We start from the raw sequence: 22520 nt of genomic DNA on the forward strand, positions 1-22520 counted from the left end.
TTTGCCACATCCCATAGGTTTTGGATCGTTGTGTTCTCATTGTCATTTGTCTCTAGGTATTTTTTGATTTCCTCTTTGATTTCTTCAGTGATCTCTTGGTTATTTAGTAACATTGTTTATCCGCCATGTGTTTGTGTTTTTTATGTTTTTTCCCCTGTAATTCATTTCTAATCTCATAGCGTTGTGGTCAGAAAAGATGCTTGATATGATTTCAGTTTTCTTAAATTTACTGAGGTTTGATTTGTGACCCAAGATGTGATCTATCCTGGCGAATGTTCTATGCGCACTTGAGAAGAAAGTGTAATCTGCTGGTTTTGGATAGTATGTGCTGTAAAGATGAATTAAATCTATCCGGTCTATTGTGTCATTTAAAGCTTCTCTTTCCTTATTTATTTTCATTTTGGATGATCTGTTTATTGGTGTAAGTGAGGTGTTAAAGTCCCCAACTATTATTGTGTTGCTATCGATTTCCTCTTTTATAGCTGTTAGCAGTTGCCTTATGTATTGAGGTGGTCCTATGTTGGGTGCATATATATTTAAAATTGTTATATCTTCTTCTTGGATTGATCCCTTGATCATTATGTAGTGTCCTTCCTTGTCTCTTGTAACATTCTTTATTTTAAAGTCATTTTATCTGATTTGAGTATCGCTACTCCAGCTTTCTTTTGATTTCCATTTGCATGGAATATCTTTTTCCATCCCCTCACTTTCAGTCTGTATGTGTCCCTAGGTCTGAAGTGGGTCTCTTGTAGACAGCATGTATATGGGTCTTATTTTTGTATCCATTCAGCAAGCCTGTGTCTTTTGGTTGGAGCATTTAATCCATTCACGTTTAAGGTAATTATCAATATGTATGTTCCTATGACCATTTTCTTAATTGTTTTGGGTTTGTTTTTGTAAGTTCTTTTCTTCTCTTGTGTTTCCCAGTTAGAGAAGTTCCTTTAGCATTTGTTGTAGAGCTGATTTGGTGGTGCTGAATTCTCTTAGCTTGTGCTTATCTGTGAAGCTTTTGATTTCTCCATTGAATCTGAATGAGATCCTTGCTGGGTAGAGTAATCTTGGTTTTAGGTTCTTACCTTTCATCACTTTAAATATGTCATGCCACTCCATTATGGCTTGTAGAGTTTCTCCTGAGAAATCAGCTGTTAACCTTATGGGAGTTCCCTTGTATGTTATTTTTTGTTTTTGCCTTGCTGCTTTCAATAATTTTTCTTTGTCTTTAATTTTTGCCAAATTGATTACTATGTGTCTTGATATGTTTCTCCTTGGGTTTATCCTGTATGGGACTCTCTGTGCTTCCTGGACTTGGGTGGCTATTTCCTTTCCCATGTTAGGGAAGTTTTTGACTATAATCTCTTCAGGTATTTTCTCTGGTCTTTTCTCTCTCTCTTCTCCTTCTGGGACCCCTATAATGCGAATGTTGTTGTGTTTAATGTTGTCCCAGAGGTCTCTTAGGCTGTCTTCATTTCTTTTCATTCATTTTTCTTTATTCTGTTCCACAGCAGTAAATTCCACCATTCTGTCTTCCAGGTCACTTATCCGTTCTTCTGCCTCAGTTATTTTGCTACTGATTCTTTCTTGTGTAGTTTTCATTTCAGTTATTGTATTGTTCCTCTCTGTTTGTTTGTTCTTTAATTCTTCTAGGTCTTTGTTAAACATTTCTTGCATCTTCTCGATCTTTGCCTCCATTCTTTTTCTGAGGTCCTGGATCATCTTCACTATCATTATTCTGAATTCTTTTTCTGGAAGGTTGCCTATCTCCATTTAGTTGTTTCTCTGGGATTCTATCTTGTTCTTTCATCTGGTACATAGCCCTCTGCATTTTCATCTTGTCTCTCTTCCTGTGAATGTGGTTTTTGTTCCGCAGGCTGCAGGGTTGTAGTTCTTCTTGCTTTGCTGTCTGTTATCTGGTCAGAAAATTTCTTTTCTTTTGGTATGAAGAAGATTTGTGGAAGAATTGTTTAAATTTTACAAAGATCTTCTGACCCAGGCTATTTTTATCTTTTTACCTCTATCAGAATACCTGTTATGATTTTAAGAGTACTCCTATTAGAATATCTGATTTCAGTTGCTCTGTTCACTGGAGAAGCTGAAGATATCTGTGCTTCATTTTCAAATATGAGCTTTTTCTCCCCTGAAAAACTGCTAGTATTGGAGGGTCTCCTGCAGAGGCGGGAGGGGGGGTTGGCTGTGGCTTACTGTGAGGACAAGAACACTGGCAGCAGAAGCTCCTGGAAGTACTCCTCGGGGTGAGCCTTCCCAGAGTCCGCCATTAGCCCCACCCCCAAGAATGTTTTATTCTTATTTTCTGTGTGATATGGAAGCCTCTTAATCTGCTAAGGGAAGTCATCATATATTAAGCAAAAGTGATATAACATTGATTTATGGCAGCATTCTTCTTGAAGAAAACAATTATTGACAAACCCACAGCTAACATCATACTCAGTGGTGAAAAGCTGAAAGCATTCCCTCTAAGATCAGGAATAAGACAAGGATGCCCACTGTCACCATGTTTACTCAACATGGTTTTGGAAATCCTAAGCACAGCAATCTGAAAAGAAAAAGAAATAAAAGAAATCCAAGTTGGAAAGGAAGAAGTAAAACTGTCACTGTTTGCAGATGACATGATAGTAGACATAGAAAATCCTAAAGATGCCACCAGAAAACTACTTGAGCTCATCAATGAATTCAGTCACGTTGCTGGATACAAAATTAATACACAAAAATCTGTTGCATTTCTATACACTAACAACAAAATATCAGAAAGAGAAATTAAGGAAACAATCCCATTTTACTGTCACATCAAAAAGAATAAAATACCTAGGAGTAAACCTACCTAAGGAGGCAAAAGACCTGTACTCTGAAAACTGTAAGACACTGATGAAAGAAATTGAAGATGACACAAACAGATGGAGAGATATACCATGTTCTTAGATTAGAAGAATCAATATTGTGAAAATGACTATACTACCCAAAGCAATCTATGGATTCAATGCAGTCCCTTTCAAATTACCAGTGACATTTTTCACAGAACTGGAACAAAAATTTTTTAAATTTGTGTGGAAACACAAAAGACCCCGAATAGCAAAAACAATCTTTAGAAGAAAGAACAGAGCTGGAGGAATTACGTTCCCTGACTTCGGACTGTACTACAAAGCTGCAGTAATCAAATCAGGATGGTACTGGCACAAAAGCAGACACATAGCTCAATGGAACGGGATAGAAAGAACAGAAATAAACCCACACACTTGTGGTCAATTAATCTATGACAAAGGAGGCAAGAACATAGAATGGAGAAAAGACAGTCTCTTCAGTAAGTGGTGCTGGGAAAACTGGACAGCTAGATGTAAAAGAATAAAATTAAAACATTCTCTAATACCATATACCAAAATAAACTCAAAATGGATTATAGACTTAAATGTAAGACTGGACACTATAAAACTCCTAGAGGAAAACAAAGGCAGAACACTCTTTGATGTAAATCACAGCAATATTTTTTTAGATCCATCTCTGAGAGTAATGGAAAACAAACCCAAAAAATAAACAAATGGGACCTAGTTAAACTTAAAAGCATTTGCAAAGCAAAAGAAACCATAAACAAAATGAAAAGACAGCCTTCAGACTGAGAGAAAATATTTGCAAACAGTGATACTGACAAGGGATTAATTTCTGAAATATACAAATAGCTCATGCAACTTAATATAAAAAAAACAGAAGCAACTCAATAAAAAAATGGGCAGAAGACCTAAATAGACATTTCTGCAAAGAAGACATACAGATGACTAACAGGCACATGAAAAGATGCTCAGTATCACTAATTATTAGAGAAATGCAAGTTGAAACTATAATGAGGTATCCTCTCACACTGGGCAGAATGGCTGTCATTAAAAAGTCTACAGGAATTCCCTGGCAGTCCAGTGGTTAGGACTCCATGCTTCCACTCACTGCAGGGGCCATGGGTTCGATCCCTGATTGGGGAGCTAAGATCTTACATGCTGTGCAGCATAGCCAAAAAAAATTAAAATGTCTATAAATGACAAATGCTGGAGAGGGTGTGGAGAAATAGGAAACCTCGTACACTGTTGGTGTGGGAATGTAAATTGGTGCAGCCACTATGGAGAACAGTATGGAGGTTCCTTGAAAAACTAAAAATAGAGTTGGCACATGATCCTGCAGTCCCTCTCTTGGGCATATATCTGGAGAAAACTCTAATTTGAAAAGATATATGTACCCCAATATTCATAGCACTATTTACAGTAGCCAAGACATGGAAGCAACCTAAATGTCCATCAACAGGTGAATGGATAAAGAAGATGTGGTATATATACACAGTGGAATATTACTCAGCCATAAAAAAGAATGAAATAATGCCATTTGCAACAAAATGAATGTACCTAGAGATTATCATACTAAGTGAAGTATGTCAGAGAAAGACAAATACCATACGATTACAAAACAGAGATAGACTCACAGACATAAAGGGGGGACGGATAAGTTAGGGATTTGGGAGTAACAGATACACACTACTATATATAAAATTGATAAAGAACAAGGACCTACTGTTATAGCACAGGGAACTATATTCAGTATCTTGTAATAACCTATAAGGGAAAGGAATCTGAAAAAGATTATATATGTGCATAACTGTATCTCTTTGCTGTACACCTGACACATTGTAAATCAGCTGTACTTCAATTTTAAAAAACTGCAAAAAAAAAAAAAGTTGGCAAGACTCAGGTGTCATTGTTTGAATAAAGTCTTATTGGTAACACCTGGTTATAAAATCTGTAGATGGTCATACTGTGCCATCTTGAGTACTATATTTCTGATGATTCCATTAATTTGAATTCTAGTCTTAAGGTTTGGAAAAGAAAACTTAAAGGACGAATTCATAGAATTGCTTGTCTTCCTAAGGGATGTGAGAGAGAAGTGTTCAGAAATTGTTCTGTCTTTCTTCTTTTCTTCCCTCTCTCTTGTTCTCCTTTCCTCCTTCCCATGTTGCCTCAACTTCTTTCCTGGGCACCAAAGAAGTTATTTATCTACGTGCTACTTCCTCCAATCCAATATCATGTTTGTAAGCTCAAGTCCTTTAAATCTGAAACTCCTATGGCAGGCCCTCAGTAAACATCTTTTTTTTTTTTTTAAATCAAAGTGTAATTGACATATAACATTATATTAGTTTCAGGTGTAAAAAATTGTAATGATTCAATATTTGTATGTATTGTGAAATGATCACCACAATAAGCCTGGTAACATCTTCAGGGCATCTTCTTTTTGAACTTCTCAGATATTTTTGGTTAGAGTTTCTTTCTATCTGAAGGAATCATTTACAAGCTGAAGAACCTTCTGAGATGTGACCTGAGTTTTGTTCTCAATAGTATCATCCTCCCCATCAACCAGGCCAGAACCCCAGACTTATCTTTGATTCAGCCTTCTTGATTTTCCTTATTTGTTCATTTGGTCCTGCCAATTCCTCTTTAAAAATGACTGTCACAAGTATTTCTTCTTTTCTCCAGTCTTATTGTTAGTTACCATTCTGTTATGGAGAATGTTGCATTTGGAAGATTTCATCTGAGCTCTGCTTCTGGCTGATGGCCTAACTTCTTCATCTTCATGAGGAGGTTGTAACAGGATTGTCGCGAGCCCCTTTTGGAAGCTAACATTCTGTTATACTAATCCAGGGTCTTTCCTTCTCACCCTTTCATTGCAGTGACTCCTAATTGTTTTTCACACCTCTAATCTCAGTCCTTCCTAATAAGATTAGTCTTCATATGTAACTTTCATTGCCTTTAGGATAAAATCTTATATTTCCTGGTCTCCATTTATTCATGTCATCATTTCTCTGCTTAATCGTTATCGTTGGCACGATTAGGCAAAGTGGAAGCTTCACCCATCTTCACAGCCTTCCTTTCCTTCACCTACAGAATCAAATTGGTTACTAAATTATATCACTTCTGACGCAGGAATGTCTTTTTTTTTTTTTTTTTTTAGGAATGTCTTTTGAGTCCATATTTGTTCTCCTCTGCCTATTCTAATCTAGTCCTCATCTTCTCTTTGGACGTTTGAGCAACCTCCCAGATGTTTGCTCTGCCACCAGTTTGTAGTTACCAGATTTATCTCTCTGAGCAAAGATCTGTTATGTATCTTCTCTGTTCTCAAAACGTTTGCTCCACACTGTTTATATATGAAGTACAAGTTTCTTTGCAGAACTCATTTGGTCCCTTCCCTTTACTTTTCTAACCTAACCTCATCTCTTGCACCTTGTCATCATGCCCCCAGCTTCCAGCCATACTGAATACCAGCGGTTTCCTGTTTATTTCTTTCATGTTCTACTTCTACCTGGAGTTCTCTGACCCTCTCATCCCTTTTCTGCCTGGGAAACTCCTCCCTCAAAGGCATCACTATGTAGTTATCTTCCTTAAAGCTCTGAGAAGAAATACTAATCTCATTCTCTCTGTGCCTGTTATGCATATGTCTTGGATGCAGAGGGGGTCATATCAGAGTTATCTGTTTATATTTCCCACTCAGAACCTCTTTCCAGGTGGATTGTGAACTCTGATATCTAGGGGTAGCTAGTCTTTAATTTTGTTCATCCTCAGAGTTTGGCACAGTATTGGAACACAAAATATTGATTCTGTGTTTGTTTGTTGCTTGATGTAAAATAAAACAGTAAGGAGCCTCTGTTTTCCTTCGAAACAAAAAAGGATTTTAACCCTGTTAGTTTGAAGACTAAAATTTTTCCCTTGATTTTGCTTGAGCTTGAATTCCTTCATCTTTTCTTAAAAGATTCTTCTAAATTTTTTGTCTGTCATAGGTCCTTGGGACCAAAGATGGCCCAGGGCTGATCTGGACACCTGGTAGTATTATTGATAGGAGCCAAAAAGCCTTGGACCTGTCTAATTATGATTGTAACGAGTGGGGTTTGACCATACCTTAACTACACTTGTGCATACGAGCTGCTGAATGGTGCTTCACCTTGCTAAACGTGACTGGAGGCTGGTCATCAAACTTGGACATTTTTGAAAGGTATAAGACTATTTTTTTCATCAGACCAGTTCCTAATAGTTCATTCAAAAGTTGTTCCTACTGAAACTGCATCTTTAGGCTTGAGAAATTCTTCCCTGAATTACATTTAAATTCTACCACTGAGCCTAGTTTTCTGCCTGAGATAATGCTTTCATTTTAAGGCAGTGATTTCTACAATTTGCACAAATATGTGCTTCTTATTTTTTGTACTATCTATAGAATTGCTTGCATCAAGAGTTTTCCAGAACATAGTGTCTCAGATGGAAAATGTAATAGAATCCCAGTCTCTGCCAAATTAATTTTTCTATTTTGTAGTTATATAATGTTCCCATTGAACACTTGTTTTTCTTTGTGATGAATGCTGAGAGGGAAGCTGGCATGGTTTTGATACATATTACAGATGTATAGGAGAAATGTCTTTAAATTCAAAACATTCTGTATTAAATAAATCCATGTTTATACTATAAATTTATTTTTAATTCACCTGGATTTATTTAGTAAACTCCTTTAATTATTTTCAATGTGCAGTTGCTCTAACGGTAGTATCTAATATGCACTAAAATTTAGAAAGCAGTTTCCCTGAAGGCTTTGGAATTGCTCTGTCTTTATTACAGTAAATAATAAACTTCTTTTATTTAGATAAAAGTAATTTAGAAATAAAATAGTTTTAGGGAAGAACTGGGCTGCCTCTAAAAGCCAGGTTATCACAGCCATGGAGGCCAGGTTCACCTCCTTTTTAGCCTTGTCAGGTAAAAGAACAAATTATACCTTTATGATACTTAATATTACGTGTGCCTGAAACATATAAGCCATGGGGTATGAATTTTCACACGAGCTCCCGGAGAAGGGCTCTCACATGGGATGAGAGCAATAAGGCTTCTCTGCCCCGTGTGCCAGTCACTGAAATATTTGTGGGCATTGTGGGAAAGGACAAATCTTTAGTTTTCATAACTAAGGTATTGGCATCTGACCACAGATTAGCATTGAAATAGCACAGTGATGAAAGTGAGTCCATATGCCCGCTGGGATTCTGCCACTTCTTCATATGGTGAACCTCAGAGGTGCTACATCATTGCTTATCATCCAGCAGTGAATATACAAGAGAACTGGTAATGATATATGCACTTTATTTCATTCTCAATGCAAAAGCTGCAGATAAATCTTAAGTTTGCAGATTTTTGAGTATTTTATTAATTTAGCAGATGGAAGTTATATTTAAACTTATTAAGTGAAATAATTACTGGGTTTGTTCCTAGATCCTATCCATATAATTCAGAGTAAGAGGCCTATGCTTCAGTCTATTCTGCTCAGGCTTTCAAATTCTTTTGACAGCCTGGATGTGAAATTCAAAAGTCATTAATGTGATGTGTTAATTTTGCACTTTTTGACTTACTGCAAAAATCTTATAGTTTCCATAGCAACAATAACCTATCCAGATTGTGTAATATTCTTTACAGTATTAAAAATAAAACTATGCAATTACATGAGCTTTTGGAGCACTTCATTTAGGGGAACTGGAGATTGAAATATTTCTGTTTAAAAGAAAATTATAATTCCATATGAAAGTTTTGTCAGAAAGCATGTATAACTTTAAGAATTTATTCAATTAAATATTTAGTAGTAGATACCTGGTAGTTAATTTAATTATTAATCGTATGAAATTTACATTGTAAGCATTGTGTTAAGCATCTCAGGCACAAATGCTTTCACACACATACCCATACATACTTTCAAGGTAGGGGGGATATTTGGCTTTAATTACATTCAGTCACCTTCACCTGCTGCTTGTACTTCTTAGTGGCCTCTGGGTGGTCTGAAAAATGTGTAGTTTTATGTTTGGAGGAAACAGGATGGAGAAAAAGGAACACTTTGCTTTTTAAAACATGCCTAAGATATCACTTTGAAAATACTAAAGATTGTTTTAAGGTGACTGTTTTCAGAGTATCAAATTATTTTGTATTTTTTCTTTTTCCCTCTAATTCTAATTTAAAAGACAATATAATATTGGCATTAAGGTAGTTAACATAACTTTCTACATCTTAACACAACTTTTTCTTTTTTTATATCACCTTCAACATATGTCTAAATGTACATATTTTTATACGGTATGATTTATGTATTTTCTCAGCAACATATGGTAAACATTTTCCATGTTTCCAATGATCTCCATGATTATCATTTTAATAATTGCGTAACAGTTTATCCTGTTGACATATGTGGTACAATTTCTGTTTATCAAAATGCTGCTTAATTGTTTCTGAATGTCATATATTGGAAGAAAAATGGATATAATTTTCAGACTGTGGGAAAAAGTAACCATAACTCAATTATTTGCTCAAAACAGACGATTGTGAAAATCTTCAAAATGCACGTAAAATGATGTTTTAAAATGCATATTATGAGTAACCTCTTAAACTGCTTTATCTGCTAGTAAACACAGAATGGGGAAAATGAGGAATAGGTGAGTAGGACAGATGCAGCACTACTTACGTACTATCATTTGACAGAACCTTCATGACATGGTGATACCCTGCTGAGGCTCTAATATAATCAAAAGGCGAAACTCAGAGGGCACGGATTATACTCCTCTTGTCAGAATAACCAGTGGTAGGAATCACATTGTGACATTCAACTGGGGCCTTGCTGTGGCTGGTTCTGGTGTCAGTACCCTGAGGATACAGTGTTGCACTAGACACTCATATGGTACTATTACTGTTTTTATGGACCCATCACCATTATTGATCTGTTGTCTTCCCTTGGTTAAGCACCCTGGTAACTAGCGGGGTTTCCCAGAATTCCTAATTCTACCTCCATTAATTGGAAAATTCACTGTAACTACTGAGTTTTTCCTAGATATCTTGAGAATGAGGTGTTGGTGGCCAATTTTGAAGTGTTTCCAAGGCTTTTGGTTGAGGTCTTAGGGATTTTGAATGTCCCGTGTCCTAGGTGAAAACTAGCGTGTCTTAGTGGGTAAACATTCTTCTATAACTCCCCCATTTATTAATTGGGTCTTATACTGTGAAATTACTTTAAACAAATGTAGAAGTTTACATCTGTCATTTATTTTTGTAATTAATGTTTATAACAGAATGCTTTCATGGACTCCAGATAATTAAGACAGAATTATCTTACAATATGCTTGAGTTTATATTTATGCTTGTTTACTTTTTGAAACTAGTGCTGTGTTTAGTATCCTGTTCTGTTTCAATTTTGTACTTCGTGTTTTGGCTCTGTCTAGTGTTTTCATTGTGACATGAATTTGTTTGGTATTTCACATTATTGTAATGGAAATATTATCAGAAATAATAAGCAATGCATGCATAGTGAGGGTGTTTACATATTACTGAGAGTTGTGCATTTCATTGTTTTTGTAGTTACAGTTTTGAATTTGAAAATAACTTGTAGAAAAAAATAATTTTTTTTGTTCATGTGCAGAAAAGATGAAAAGGAATATGCATTGAAGCAAATTGAAGGCACAGGAATATCCATGTCGGCTTGTAGAGAGATTGCAGTAAGTGGACATAAATACATTATTTATTTTGTTATGATATTGGATGGTGATTGATATTAATATAAAAGCTTCACTAATATATAGAATGCATGTTATTTCAAAGATGTTAATTAGTTTAAGGATATTTTATATAAGATGAGAAAAGTTGCATAAACTTTTTGATTACTTGAAAGGCATCGTTGAACATTGTCTTAATGATATTTAGGATTTATAATCTTAGGAATACTGAGCTAAATGATTATTTAATTAATTTGAATTATGATTGAGTATAATTATTAATTTAAATTAGTAATTTAATTAGTATCTGTCTTTTCTGTAGTTTTAGGAGTGATATATGTCTTTATAGAGAAGAGGGTGATACTGTTAGATACTATGCATATAAAATATTTTTTCTGAAATAAGTGTTTTGGTGTTACATTTTACTAGTTGCTAGAAAAATAAGAGTATCATAATAATAGGAGAATTCCTTAAAGAAAGATCATTTTTTTTTGTCTTTATATGGCATACTTGTACATTTAAGAAATGATTGTCCATAAGAATACCTAACATTTCCTGAGTATTTACCAGGTACCAGGCTTACTAGTGCTTTTAAGTATTAATTAATTTAATTTTCACAATCATGAAATAAGTACTTTTAATATCCCCATTTTACAGATCAGTAAACAGAGGCAAAATCATAATTATGGCTTAGAAGTCTTAATATTATGTTCCCTTATTATAGTTCTTCAGTTTCTTATTTTAGTGTTTTAGTTTCTTATTGGGGCTTTATCATGATATCACATCTATAAGGGATTTCTGTCTCTAAATTATTAAATATATTGTCCATATCCATTAGATATTTCTGTCTCTCATTTGGTAATTATTACATATATTGCCCACGGTTCCATATTTTACTTCACTCACATGGAAGCACTACATCATCACTCTTAATCATAAGAAAAAGAATGATGCAAAGAACACATGAGGCAGGATTTATTTACAACTGAGTGTCTGCCTTAGTGACTAAGCTAGCCGTGAGTCTCAGTTTCCTTATTTGTGAAATAAGGGAATTATAAGGTCCCTTCTAGTCATAAATTCTTTGATTTCAGAATGGGAGCTTCTCACTAGACTGTGCACAGTTTGAAGGGCAGGGACCTTGTCTTTTTATCCCTAGTTCCTAGCATAACTACCTGGCACATAGCAGGTGTCCCATAAATGTTTTTTGAATAAATCAATAAATAAACAGAACAAAAAAGTTCTATATGATCCTAAGTTTGCTTTAGAATATAAATTTATTATTTAAAATTTTCATTTTGGCAGTTTTCCATTAACTGTAAATTGGTGTTTATAATGCCCTACCAGAATAAGCATTTGATATATGATTTTTAACTCCCTGAAAGTCATAAACATTATTATTTCAATCAATATGAATATTACTGGTGTGCAATTTTGCTATTTTAGAGTGCCATAATTTAGTATAGCATTAATTCAACTTCCGTGAGTTAATTGGGTTAATAGCTGCAATTTAAGGTATTGATTATTAGGAAATGAAAACCCAATTCTAGATGTTCTTTTTGAAACAGAGACATATCTTCTGAGGAATACATGGGTTCCGTTTTCTCAGCATCCTCACTAGCATTTGTCATGTCTTGTTCTATGATAGTAGCCATTTTAACAGGTGTGAGGTGATATCTTACTGTGGTTTTGATTTGCATTTCCTTGATGATTAGTCATGTTGAGCACCTTTTCATGGACCTGCTGGCCATCTGTATATTTTATTCTTTGGAAAAATATCTGTTCAGTCCCTCTGCCCATTTTTTAATTGGATGATGATGTTGATGATGATTTTTGCAATTGAGTTGTATGCTTTCCTGATATATTTTTGATATTAACCACTTATCAGATAAATAGTTTGCAAATATCTTCTACTCTGTAGGTTGCCTTTTCATTTTGTTGATTGCTTCTTTTGTTGTGCGGAAGCTGGAAAAACTTAACTCTTAAACTCATTCATAGTCTCTATATTTTTATTGAGGGTTTGCCTAATAGAACTTTAGGAAGTATGCAGAGTTTCTGGATTGAGTAATTTTTTTTATCATTTCCTGAATGACTTAACTGCAACATGATAGGGATTTTGACAGAAAGTTAGCATGTATGTTATTGCATAGTGGCTAAGTGCATACTTTGTAAATTATAAGCTCACGGACACAGTTTTATAATTATTGCTTTATGCAGTTGTCTTTTTTTTTTTACATCTTTATTGGAGTATAATTGCTTTACAATGGTTAGTTAGTTTCTGCTTTATAACAAAGTGAATCAGTTATACATATACATATGTTCCCATATCTCTTCCCTCTTGCATCTCCCTCCCTCCCACCCTCCCTATCCCACCCCTGTAGGTGGTCACAAACCACCGAGCTGATCTCCCTGTGCTATGCGGCTGCTTCCCAGTAGCTATCTGCCTTACATTTGGTAGTGTATATATGTCCATGCCACTCTCTCGCTTTGTCACAGCTTACCCTTCCCCCTCCCCATATCATTAAGTACATTCTCTAGTAGGTCTGTGTCTTTATTCCTGTCTTACCCCTAGGTTCTTCATGTCTTTTTTTTTTCTTAAATTCCATATATATGTGTTAGCATACAGTGTTTGTCTTTCTCTTTCTGACTTACTTCACTCTGTATGACAGACTCTAGGTCCATCCACCTCATTACAAATAGCTCAATTTCCTTTCTTTTTATGGCCGAGTAATATTCCATTGTATATATGTGCTATGCAGTTGTCTTTTATTTATTTATTTTTTCGGTACGCGGGCCTCTCACTGTTGTGGCCTCTCCCATTGCGGAGCGCAGGCTCAGCGACCATGGCTCACGGGCCCAGCCGCTCCGCGGCATGTGGGATCCTCCCAGACCGGGATGCGAACCCGTGTCCCCTGCATCGGCCGGCGGACTCTCAACCACTGTGTCACTAGGGAAGCCCTGCAGTTGTCTTTTAAATCACATAGAAGAAAAAAGAGTTAAGAACAAAAATACATTTATGCTGTCTTTTCTATTTACCCATGTTGCTACCTTTACCAGTGCTCTTTATTTTTTGTGTAGATGTGGGTTACTGTCATATATATAGTTCTTTGATTTTAACTGAAGGTCTCCCTTTAGTATTTTTTTGTAGAGCAGATCTTCTAGGAATGAATTTTCTCAGTTTTTGTATTTGGGACTATCTTAATTTCTTCTTTTTTTCCTTTATCACCTATTTCTCCTTTGTTTTTTGCAGCATAGTTTTGACAGATATAGAATTCTTGAATGACAGTCTTTTTCTTTCTTCACCTTGACTATGTTATCTCACTGTCTTTTGGCCTCCATGGTTTCTGATGAGAAGTCAGCTGTTAATCCATGAAAATCTCTTGAACATTAGGAGTTATTTTCTTGCTACTTTCAAGATTCTCTCTTTGTCTTTGTCTTTTGAAAGTTTGATTATATGTGTAGGTGTGGAACCTACTTTGAATTCGTTGAGTTTCTTGGATGTAGAGATTAATTTTTTTTTTTTAATCAGAGTTGGGAAGTTTTCAGCCATCATTTCTTTAGATATTCTTTCTGCCCTTTTCTTTCTCTCCTCTCCTCCTGAGACTGCCATTATGAGTATATTTATAGGCTTGGTGGTCTCCCAAAGGTCACTGAGGCTCTGTTGATTTTTTTCTAATTCTCTTTTTCTGTTTATTGCTCAGACAGGATGTTTTCAATTGCCTATCTTCAAGTTTAATGATTCTTTCTTCTGCCAGCTTGAATTTGCTGCCAAGCCCCCCTCTAGTGAAATTTTCATTGTAGTTATTTTACTTTTTGATTCCAAAATTGCTGTATGGTTCTTCTTCTTTTTTTAAATAGACTTTACTTTTTAGAGCAGTATTAAGTTTACAGCAAAATTGAATGAAAGTTCTAGAGATTTCCCATATACTCCCTACCCCCACACATGCATAGCCTAACCTATTATCAACATCCTCCACCAGAGCAGTACATTTGTTACAACTGATGAACCTGTGCTGATACTCAAAGACCATAGTTTACATTAGGGTTCACTCTTGGTGTTGTATATTTTATGGGTTTGGACAGATGTCTAATGACATGTATCCACCATTATGGTATCATACAGAGTAGTTCCACTGCCCTAAAAATCTTCTGTGCCCCACCTGTTCATCCTAAACCCATTCCCCACCCCCCTTCCCCATAATCACAGATCTTTTTACTGTTTACATAATTTTGCCTTTTCCAGAATGTCATATAGATGGAATCATACCGTATGTAGCCTTTTGAGATTGGCTTCTTTCACTTAATAATATGCATTTAAAATTCCTCCGTATCTGTCATGGCTTGATAGCTCATTTCTTTTTAGTGCTGAATAATATTCCATCGTCTGGATGTATTACAGTTTGTTTACACATTCATCTACTAAAGTACATCTTGGTTGCTTCCAAGTTTTGGTAATTATGAGTAAAGCTGCTGTAAACATTGTGTGTAGGGTTTTTTGTGGACATAACTTTTCAATTCCTTTGGGCAAATATCAGCACAGTTGCTGGACTGCATGGTAAGAGTGTGTTTAGTTTAGTAAGAAACCACCAAACTGTCTTACAAAGTGGCTGTGCCATTTTGCATTCTCACTACCAGTGGATGAGAGTTCCTGTTGCTCCACATCCTCACCAATATTTGTTGTTGTCAGTGTTCTGGATTTAGCCATTCTAATAGGTGTGTAGTGGTATCTTGTTGTTTAATGAAACTCTGCTTTAGCCTTTAAGTCCTGCTTGTATGGCATTAAGAGATGTGAGATTAGAGTCTTTTCAGATATTTCCTGGACATACCCACAGCTTTGCATATTGGCATGGTTACAGTCTTTATTACCTAGTTTCAATTATAGAAAATTCTAGAAAATGAAAACTAATCTGTAGTGGTGGATAGTAGATCACTGACTGTGTGGGGATAGGAATAGAAACAGGGATGTATTACAAAGGAGCATGAGGAATCTCTTGGGGATGATGTAAGTCTTCATCATTGTGATTGTCATGATGGTTTCATGGGTTTGTACCAACAATAAAACTCGAAAATGGTATGCACTTATAGCTCAGTAAATTCAGGGGGAAATCAGTAAAGGCATATGGGATTATTAGTGGATCAAGGGTCTGTGAAAGAGGAATTTGTAAGAATCAATGGATCACAAGCAAAACTGGAGGGATTGGCCTTGAATAGGAAATGGAACAGATAGTTCATCCTGTGAACCTACAGTGACAGAAGAAAGGATGGTGTCAACATATGTCAGTTTGCTAGGGAGATGATGAGGTAGTTACATTCTTGTGTGCCTCTTTTTTTGTGTGTGTGAATGTTAATGTGGTGAATGTTTTAAGTTATTGAAGGCTATGTGAAAATGTGCTGATCAAAAATAAGGTTATAGAAGTGTTATAGTCCACCTAAAGTAGGAGACCAGTCATGGCACCAGTCTGCATGACTGTACTGTTTTCTTCATTATAAGCCCAGTGTAAGAAGGGAGAATTCGAATTTTTTTTGACTGATGCAGTAGGACAGTAAATGTAAGGTGGTAGAGAGTCAGAGAGGTTAGGAGGCACTGATAGGTTGGGGAGAATGTAGACAACATCATAAATGAAAAAGCAGATAGAACCTGTTCTTTGCCTTTTTCCTTCTGTATCCCATAATATTATCTACTTCCTGGCATTTTCTCGTTCATATATAGACACATAGGTAGGAGGCTTTTGATTTGGAGAAAATTAGGAACAATTTCACTCATTAACTTAAAAGGATGGGACTGTGACTGCAGGACACCTTCTAAGAGCAGGGTTGAATGATGAGAAAAGAAGTCGAAGAACTTGTAGCCATGGAGTGAACTTGGAAGAATGTGTACAGGATGGGAAGAAGTTTAAGAACTAAGATGCATCACTACCTCAAGTGTCACCAATAAAGAAAATCGTATCACATTTTAATTTCATTTGAACCTTATTGATCACAGGTGAATTATAACCCCATATCTTTGTACAGTGCTTTACAGTTTACAGTATGCCGTAACAGGGAATAATTCTGGGTGATGAACATACTAGGAACATGTGAACATGAGCCCTTTTAGCTTGAGGTTACAGGGGAGTTCTAATGTAAAGTTTTTTTTTACCTTTGTGGCCTGTGTAATCACAAGGTTGCTAGGTTGAAAAAGTGATAAACACCATTAATTCAGATACTATTAATTTGTTTCCTGGTTATGAAATTCAAAAATGTTTATTATAAAATTCTCAGAGGGCTTCCCTGCTGGCACAGTGGTTGAGAGTCCACCGGCCGATGCAGGGGACACGGGTTCGTGCCCTGGTCTGGAAAGATCCCACATGCCGCAGAGTGGCTGGGCCCGTGAGCCATGGCCGCTGAGCCTGCGCGTCCGGAGCCTGTGCTCTGCAATGGGAGAGGCCACAACGCTGAGAGGCCCGCATACCGCAAAAAAAAAAAAAAAAAAAAAAAAAAAAATTCTCAGAGAGTGTGGAAGAATCATGTTAAGAGCATCTGTTAACACTAACACTTAGAAATAATCAGTATTAATATTTTGTGTATAGTCTTCTAGACTTTTTTCTTTGCAAAAATACAGAGGATTTTTTTCCCATAAGAGTGAGGAGTCCATCAATTTTTTATAAAATGTAATTTCATCTGGGGTAATACAAAGGTAAAATTTTAACTATCAAAATAATAATTGTGGGCTTCCCTGATGGCGCAGTGGTTGAGAGTCCGCCTGCCGATGCAGGGGATGCGGGTTCGTGCCCCGGTCCGGGAGAGGCCACAACAGTGAGAGGCCCACATACCGCCAAAAAAAAAAAAAAATTATGCTAGTTCTGTGGGATATAAGAAAAATCATAACTCTGGAGTACTCTTCAAAAAATTGAGTTGGTCCCAAAGAAAGTGAAGACAGACTGGAAGGAAAATTAGTCAAGGGAAGAAGGATGGAGGGCATAGGTTGAGGAGGGAAGAGGAATAGAGAAAACCTGACTTCATGTCAGATTGCGTCTTCCTCAGTTTTGCCTTGTGTTGCTGAGAAGCCACTTCCTCAGTCACCTCTGCTCAGTTTTGCCCAGTGTATGTATCTGCCAGCATCCCAGAATCGATGCTCCCATGGTGACAGGTGGGATCAGTTGTAATGGATTGTTGCTTGCCATTTTTCTGCATAGCACAAAGCAGGCAGGGTGGAGTGGCAGTTAAAACATTATTTGCTACTATTTTTTTTCCCTGTCTTGCCACCTTGGTGGCGTAGCAGGCCGCTATGTAAACTTAAGTGGAATGCTTGGAACTTTCCCTTGTCTTCAAGGCATTAGCCCTTGTTTGTTTGTTTTTTTTTTATGAAATGGAAATGGTAAAATGTGTGTTTGCTGTGGATTCCTTGAGAACTTTAATTCTTTTTTAATTTTTATTTATTTTATTTTTGGCTCCGTTGGGTCTTTGTTGCTGCACGCGGGCTTTCTCTAATTGTGGCAAGCGGGGCCTTCTCTTTGCTGCAGTGCACGAGCTTCTCATTGTGGTGGCTTCCCTTGTTGTGGAGCATGGGCTCTAGGCACGTGGGCTTCAGTAATTGTGGCTTGCGGGCTCAGTAGTTGTGGCTTGCGGGCTCTAGAGTGCAAGCTCAGTAGTTGTGGTGCATGGGCTTAGTTGCTCCACAGGATGTGGGATCTTCCCGGACCAGGGCTCGAACCCGTGTCCCCTGCATTGACAGGTGGATTCTTAACCACTGTGCCACCAGGGAAGTCTCAAAGCTCTAATTCTTACTAATACATTTATTTTTATCAATCTTAAAACTGTTTTGTTAAATTTCATGAATTGAAAGTTGAGAAATGTCTGTTTATTTTCATTAAGATTATTTAATTGTTTCTCAATTGCTTTTATGTTGCACTGAGTGCAGATTTTTTCTTAAATATGTGTCCAACTTTCTAAGAGTATAGATTTGTGGAAATAAATCTGTGATTCAGGTACTTTACCCTTTCTATGCAAGGGACAAAATCAAAATATAGTAGTAAGATTTTTGTGAAAAATACTAAAGGTATAAAAAGTTTTCTTTTTTCAGTAGACTTTTAACATGGTCTTCTGTAATAATTATTTTCATAAAAAGTTCGGCATGATTTGGGAGACTAGAACTAAATTAATCATGTATGAAATCATCTTGGAGCAAAATCTGTTCTTTGGTATGATCTTTGTGTTCTCCTTAGAGACAAACAGAAGTTTACTTTTGGGATTGAAGACTCAGCATAGATTTTTTCTTCTTTAAAATGTGGGGTTTTTTTTTTCCCCTTGCATTGGATAGTGATAGTTACTACTTTTCTCATGAAGATAATATATTTAGTTTGTTTGGCATTTAAATAAATATATTCTTGCTGACTCTTGTAATGAAAAATGAAGCCTTGTATGAGTTGGGGAGTAGGGTTTGGGATTATTTTAGGATGAGTCTGGGAGATGGATATAGGGTCAGCACAAAGGGAGGAACCATTATAGGATAGAAAATAAATCCTTTCAAAAGCTGAAAAAGTGCAAGGGGGCGGGTAGAAGGAGTCAGCAAGCAAGATAGATTCTCCAGTCCTTTCGTGTATCTGTCTACCTTATTGTAGATATTAGGTCATGAGTCTCTTCAAAGTTATTATTATTTGTGTGTGTGTGTGTGTGTGTGTACGTGTGTGTGCATGCGTGCACCTTTTGGAGTATGTTTCAAGCTGCTTTATGTTTCCTCTGAGAAGACTAAGTGACCAATCTTTGTATTCTCAGCAGCAGATTTAAATACCTATTGTTGCCAGTGGTAGAAAAGAGGTGGGCCATATAAGTTTCTGGGGTTTTGTATAAAGGTGACAAATGTGAGAAGGAACAGTTTGAGAAGAGATAATACTGGTCTTGCTTACCAGTTTCTCGTGTGTGTGTGTCAATGGTTGTTTTATTATTATTATTGATAGTAACTTTTTCCTATTTAAACTCTAACTAAAAAAACATACCTTTTAGTTAAAATTGTTTTCTGTGGTCAAAGTAAATTATTTTTAAGGAACTATACATTTAATTTTTAAAGTTTATTATTATAGAAGATACTGAATTATAAAATTTAACAAACTTGGTAATTCTACATTCAAAATAAGAGACTGAAGTGGGAAAACAAAGTATTTATTTGAAAAAAAAATATGCCTTAGGTTTCAGATTGTAAAGTGGGAGAGAATATGGACTTTGGTATCAGATAGACTTGAGGTTGTATCTGGACTTCACCATTACTTCTCTATATCTTGAGCAAGGACCCATTTTCTAGGTGGCTATAGAAATGAAGGTGTTTTCAGGGGGAATCAGGTTGTACCTGATTTGCTTCGAGGGCTGGCAGTGCCGAGGAAGCAGGCCATGCAGCAGTCCACAGGTTGCTTGGATTCTCAGAATCCCCGAGCCTCTTAACTTGCTGATGTTCCAGGTCATCCTCAGCTTCACCTTATAACCAGACTATCAACTAAATCTCATAAATATTTTGACAAAACACTTCTTTTCAAATATGTTCAAGAATCATGTAAGTTCTTAGGAGGGAGGAGTTGCGTATGAGAGGAGAGAGTCTGAGCCTTGCATATATGTTAGTGGTACATACTGCATCTAAGTTCTTGGGTTAAAATATGGCTAATTTCCACTCTTATTTCTAGTTCATCTTTCAGACTACTTTGATTTATCTGGATTTGGAATTAAACATCTTTCTCAGTCTGTGCAGTCTCTTTTTTTTTCTTTTTTTGGCCTAATAAAAATTATTGATCCTATAAACCAACTATCAACATATCTGATTTCTGTTAACCTTAGTTTCTTCATGTCTAAAATTAGATTAATAGTACCTAATCTCACAGAATTGTACTAAGGATAAATTAAAGTATGTAAGCCTTTTGGCTCATAACCTTCAGTTCCCAGTGAAGGTTAGCTTTCCCATTTTCTTTTAAGTTGAATTTGTTAGTGTGATGGAAAAGTAAATTGTGGGTGGCCTTAGCTTAGATCAGTAATAATAAATAGGGGGCCGGTAAATGTCCTTTAAAAATTCAGTCACTTTGTTGTGGTCTCTGAATGCTAAGTTATATTTAAAATGTACTTTAGCGGCAGATACAGTTGTGCCCCTTCCTCAAATATATCAGTCAGTTAACAGATACTGATCACTACTCTTTGGAACACATAGTGTTGCTTGCTGAGAGAATACAGAGCAGTGTTTTCAGGAAGGTGGCAGTCTTTTTAAATCAGTTTTTGGGAATGTGAAATGTCTTTTCCCTCAGGAAACATTGACATAAATGATGCCCAGGTTACTGGTCTCTGCCACCAAAACCTGTTTGGCCTATGGGTAACTGAATTATGGTACTCTAGTACTGTAGTACTTGAGGACTACTTATAACATTGTTTCTATGGAGAACACATTCAGAATTAAAATCTTACATGCCAGGATACATCTTGCCTTGTCATAGTTTTTTAAATGGGAACAGGTTCTTCAGGTTCAGGTCACTGGCCAAGAATTCAAGGCATTAGAAATTAGAGTAGGGATTGGGGGAGATAAGCCATAGTGTCAGAGGATAGGTGGTTTTATGGCACCCAGAAGTATGGAATGGAAATTGTATTATCCAAGCAGCAGGTTTGGGGGATAGTTCTTCACCTGGGAGAAAAAGAGTAGGGAGTAGATAATGAGGGAGTTAAGGCAGGCTGGAGGACCTGTTAGGCAGCTGGTAGGGTTTCAGGTAGTAACCAGGAAAACGAGGAATGGAGGCACTTGGCCAATCAGTAGCCATCTTGAGTCAGTGGAGAGAGCTAGTGGACAGGGAAGTCTAAAGTGATAGGGATCACAAACAGGGAAAGCCCGTAATTAGGATTTTGGTACAATAACACATTTTAACAAAAAATTTAGATTATTTGGGAAAAGGAGTTTAGTTACTTCAGGTACCAGTAGATTATCATAATGACATAGTCTCACATATTATTCTTCTCTTACTTTGGCCTTATGTGACTTCTGGTGATATAAGCTGTTCACATTTTTAATATAGATCTTTGACTTAAATAATGAACGAACGGGTGGTGCAGTGGTTAAGAATCCGCCTGCCAGTGCAGGGGACATGGGTTCGATCCCTGGTCCGGGAAGATCCCACATGCCATGGAGCAACTAAGCCCGTGTGCCACAACATCTGAGCCTGCGCTCTAGAGCCTGCAAGCCACAACTACTGAGCCTGCGTGCCACAACTACTGAAGCACCTAGAGCCCATGTTGCGAAACAAGAGAATCCACTGCTATGAGAAGCCCATGCACCACAACGAAGAGTAGCCCCTGCTCGCCGTAACTAGAGAAAGCCCGCATGCAGCAACGAAGACCCAACACAGCCAAACATAAATAATAAATAAATTAATTAATTAAATAACGAACAAACAAACAATAACCAATCAGAACAGTGCAAAGTCAAGATGAAGTAGAACTTTAACAGATACAAACTAGAGTTAATAGACTGCATTTGGAAAGGATGAAGATTATAGTTCAAAACCAGATAATTGTATTTTATTATAATGGACAGTTATATATTATTATAATGGGAATGAGATAAACTGATAAAACATAGATACAGTAAGTCCCCTACATATGAACCTTCAAGTTGCAGACTTTCAAAGATGTGAACCTGTGTTTGCGTGTCCAATCACGTTAAGTTAGTTCACGGGTCTGACATGCATGCATCCTCTACAAGTGTTGTGCTTTTTGTTTGTTTGTTTGTTTTTGCGGTACGCGGGCCTCTCACTGTTGCGGCCTCTCCCGCTGCGGAGCACAGGCTCCGGACGCGCAGGCTCAGCGGCCATGGCTCACAGGCCCAGCTGCTCCGCGGCATGTGGGATCTTCCCGGACCGGGGCATGAACCTGCGTCCCCTGCATCGGCAGGCAGACTCTCAACCACTGCGCCACCAGGGAAGCCCAAGTGTTGTGCTTTTGTGTACTTTACTGTACAGTACTGTATAGAGTACAGTAGTACAGTATCTTT

The 22520-nt window shown here is 36.8% G+C and overlaps 1 protein-coding gene across 3 annotated transcripts in view; it reads left to right on the forward strand.

Moving 5' to 3' along the window:
* CDK19 (cyclin dependent kinase 19) overlaps positions 1–22520 on the forward strand; it is a 179250-nt gene that overhangs the window by 50673 nt on the left and 106057 nt on the right. For all 3 annotated transcript variants that reach the window (XM_082856072.1, XM_082856074.1, XM_082856073.1), the window contains exon 2: positions 10462–10537. In XM_082856072.1, coding sequence (XP_082712198.1) covers positions 10462–10537 — 76 coding nt within the window. The remainder of the gene's footprint in view (positions 1–10461; positions 10538–22520) is intronic.

This window comes from Leucopleurus acutus, assembly GCF_964270905.1.
Source record: "Leucopleurus acutus genome assembly, chromosome: 15".
Classification (NCBI taxonomy): Eukaryota; Metazoa; Chordata; class Mammalia; order Artiodactyla; family Delphinidae; genus Leucopleurus; species Leucopleurus acutus.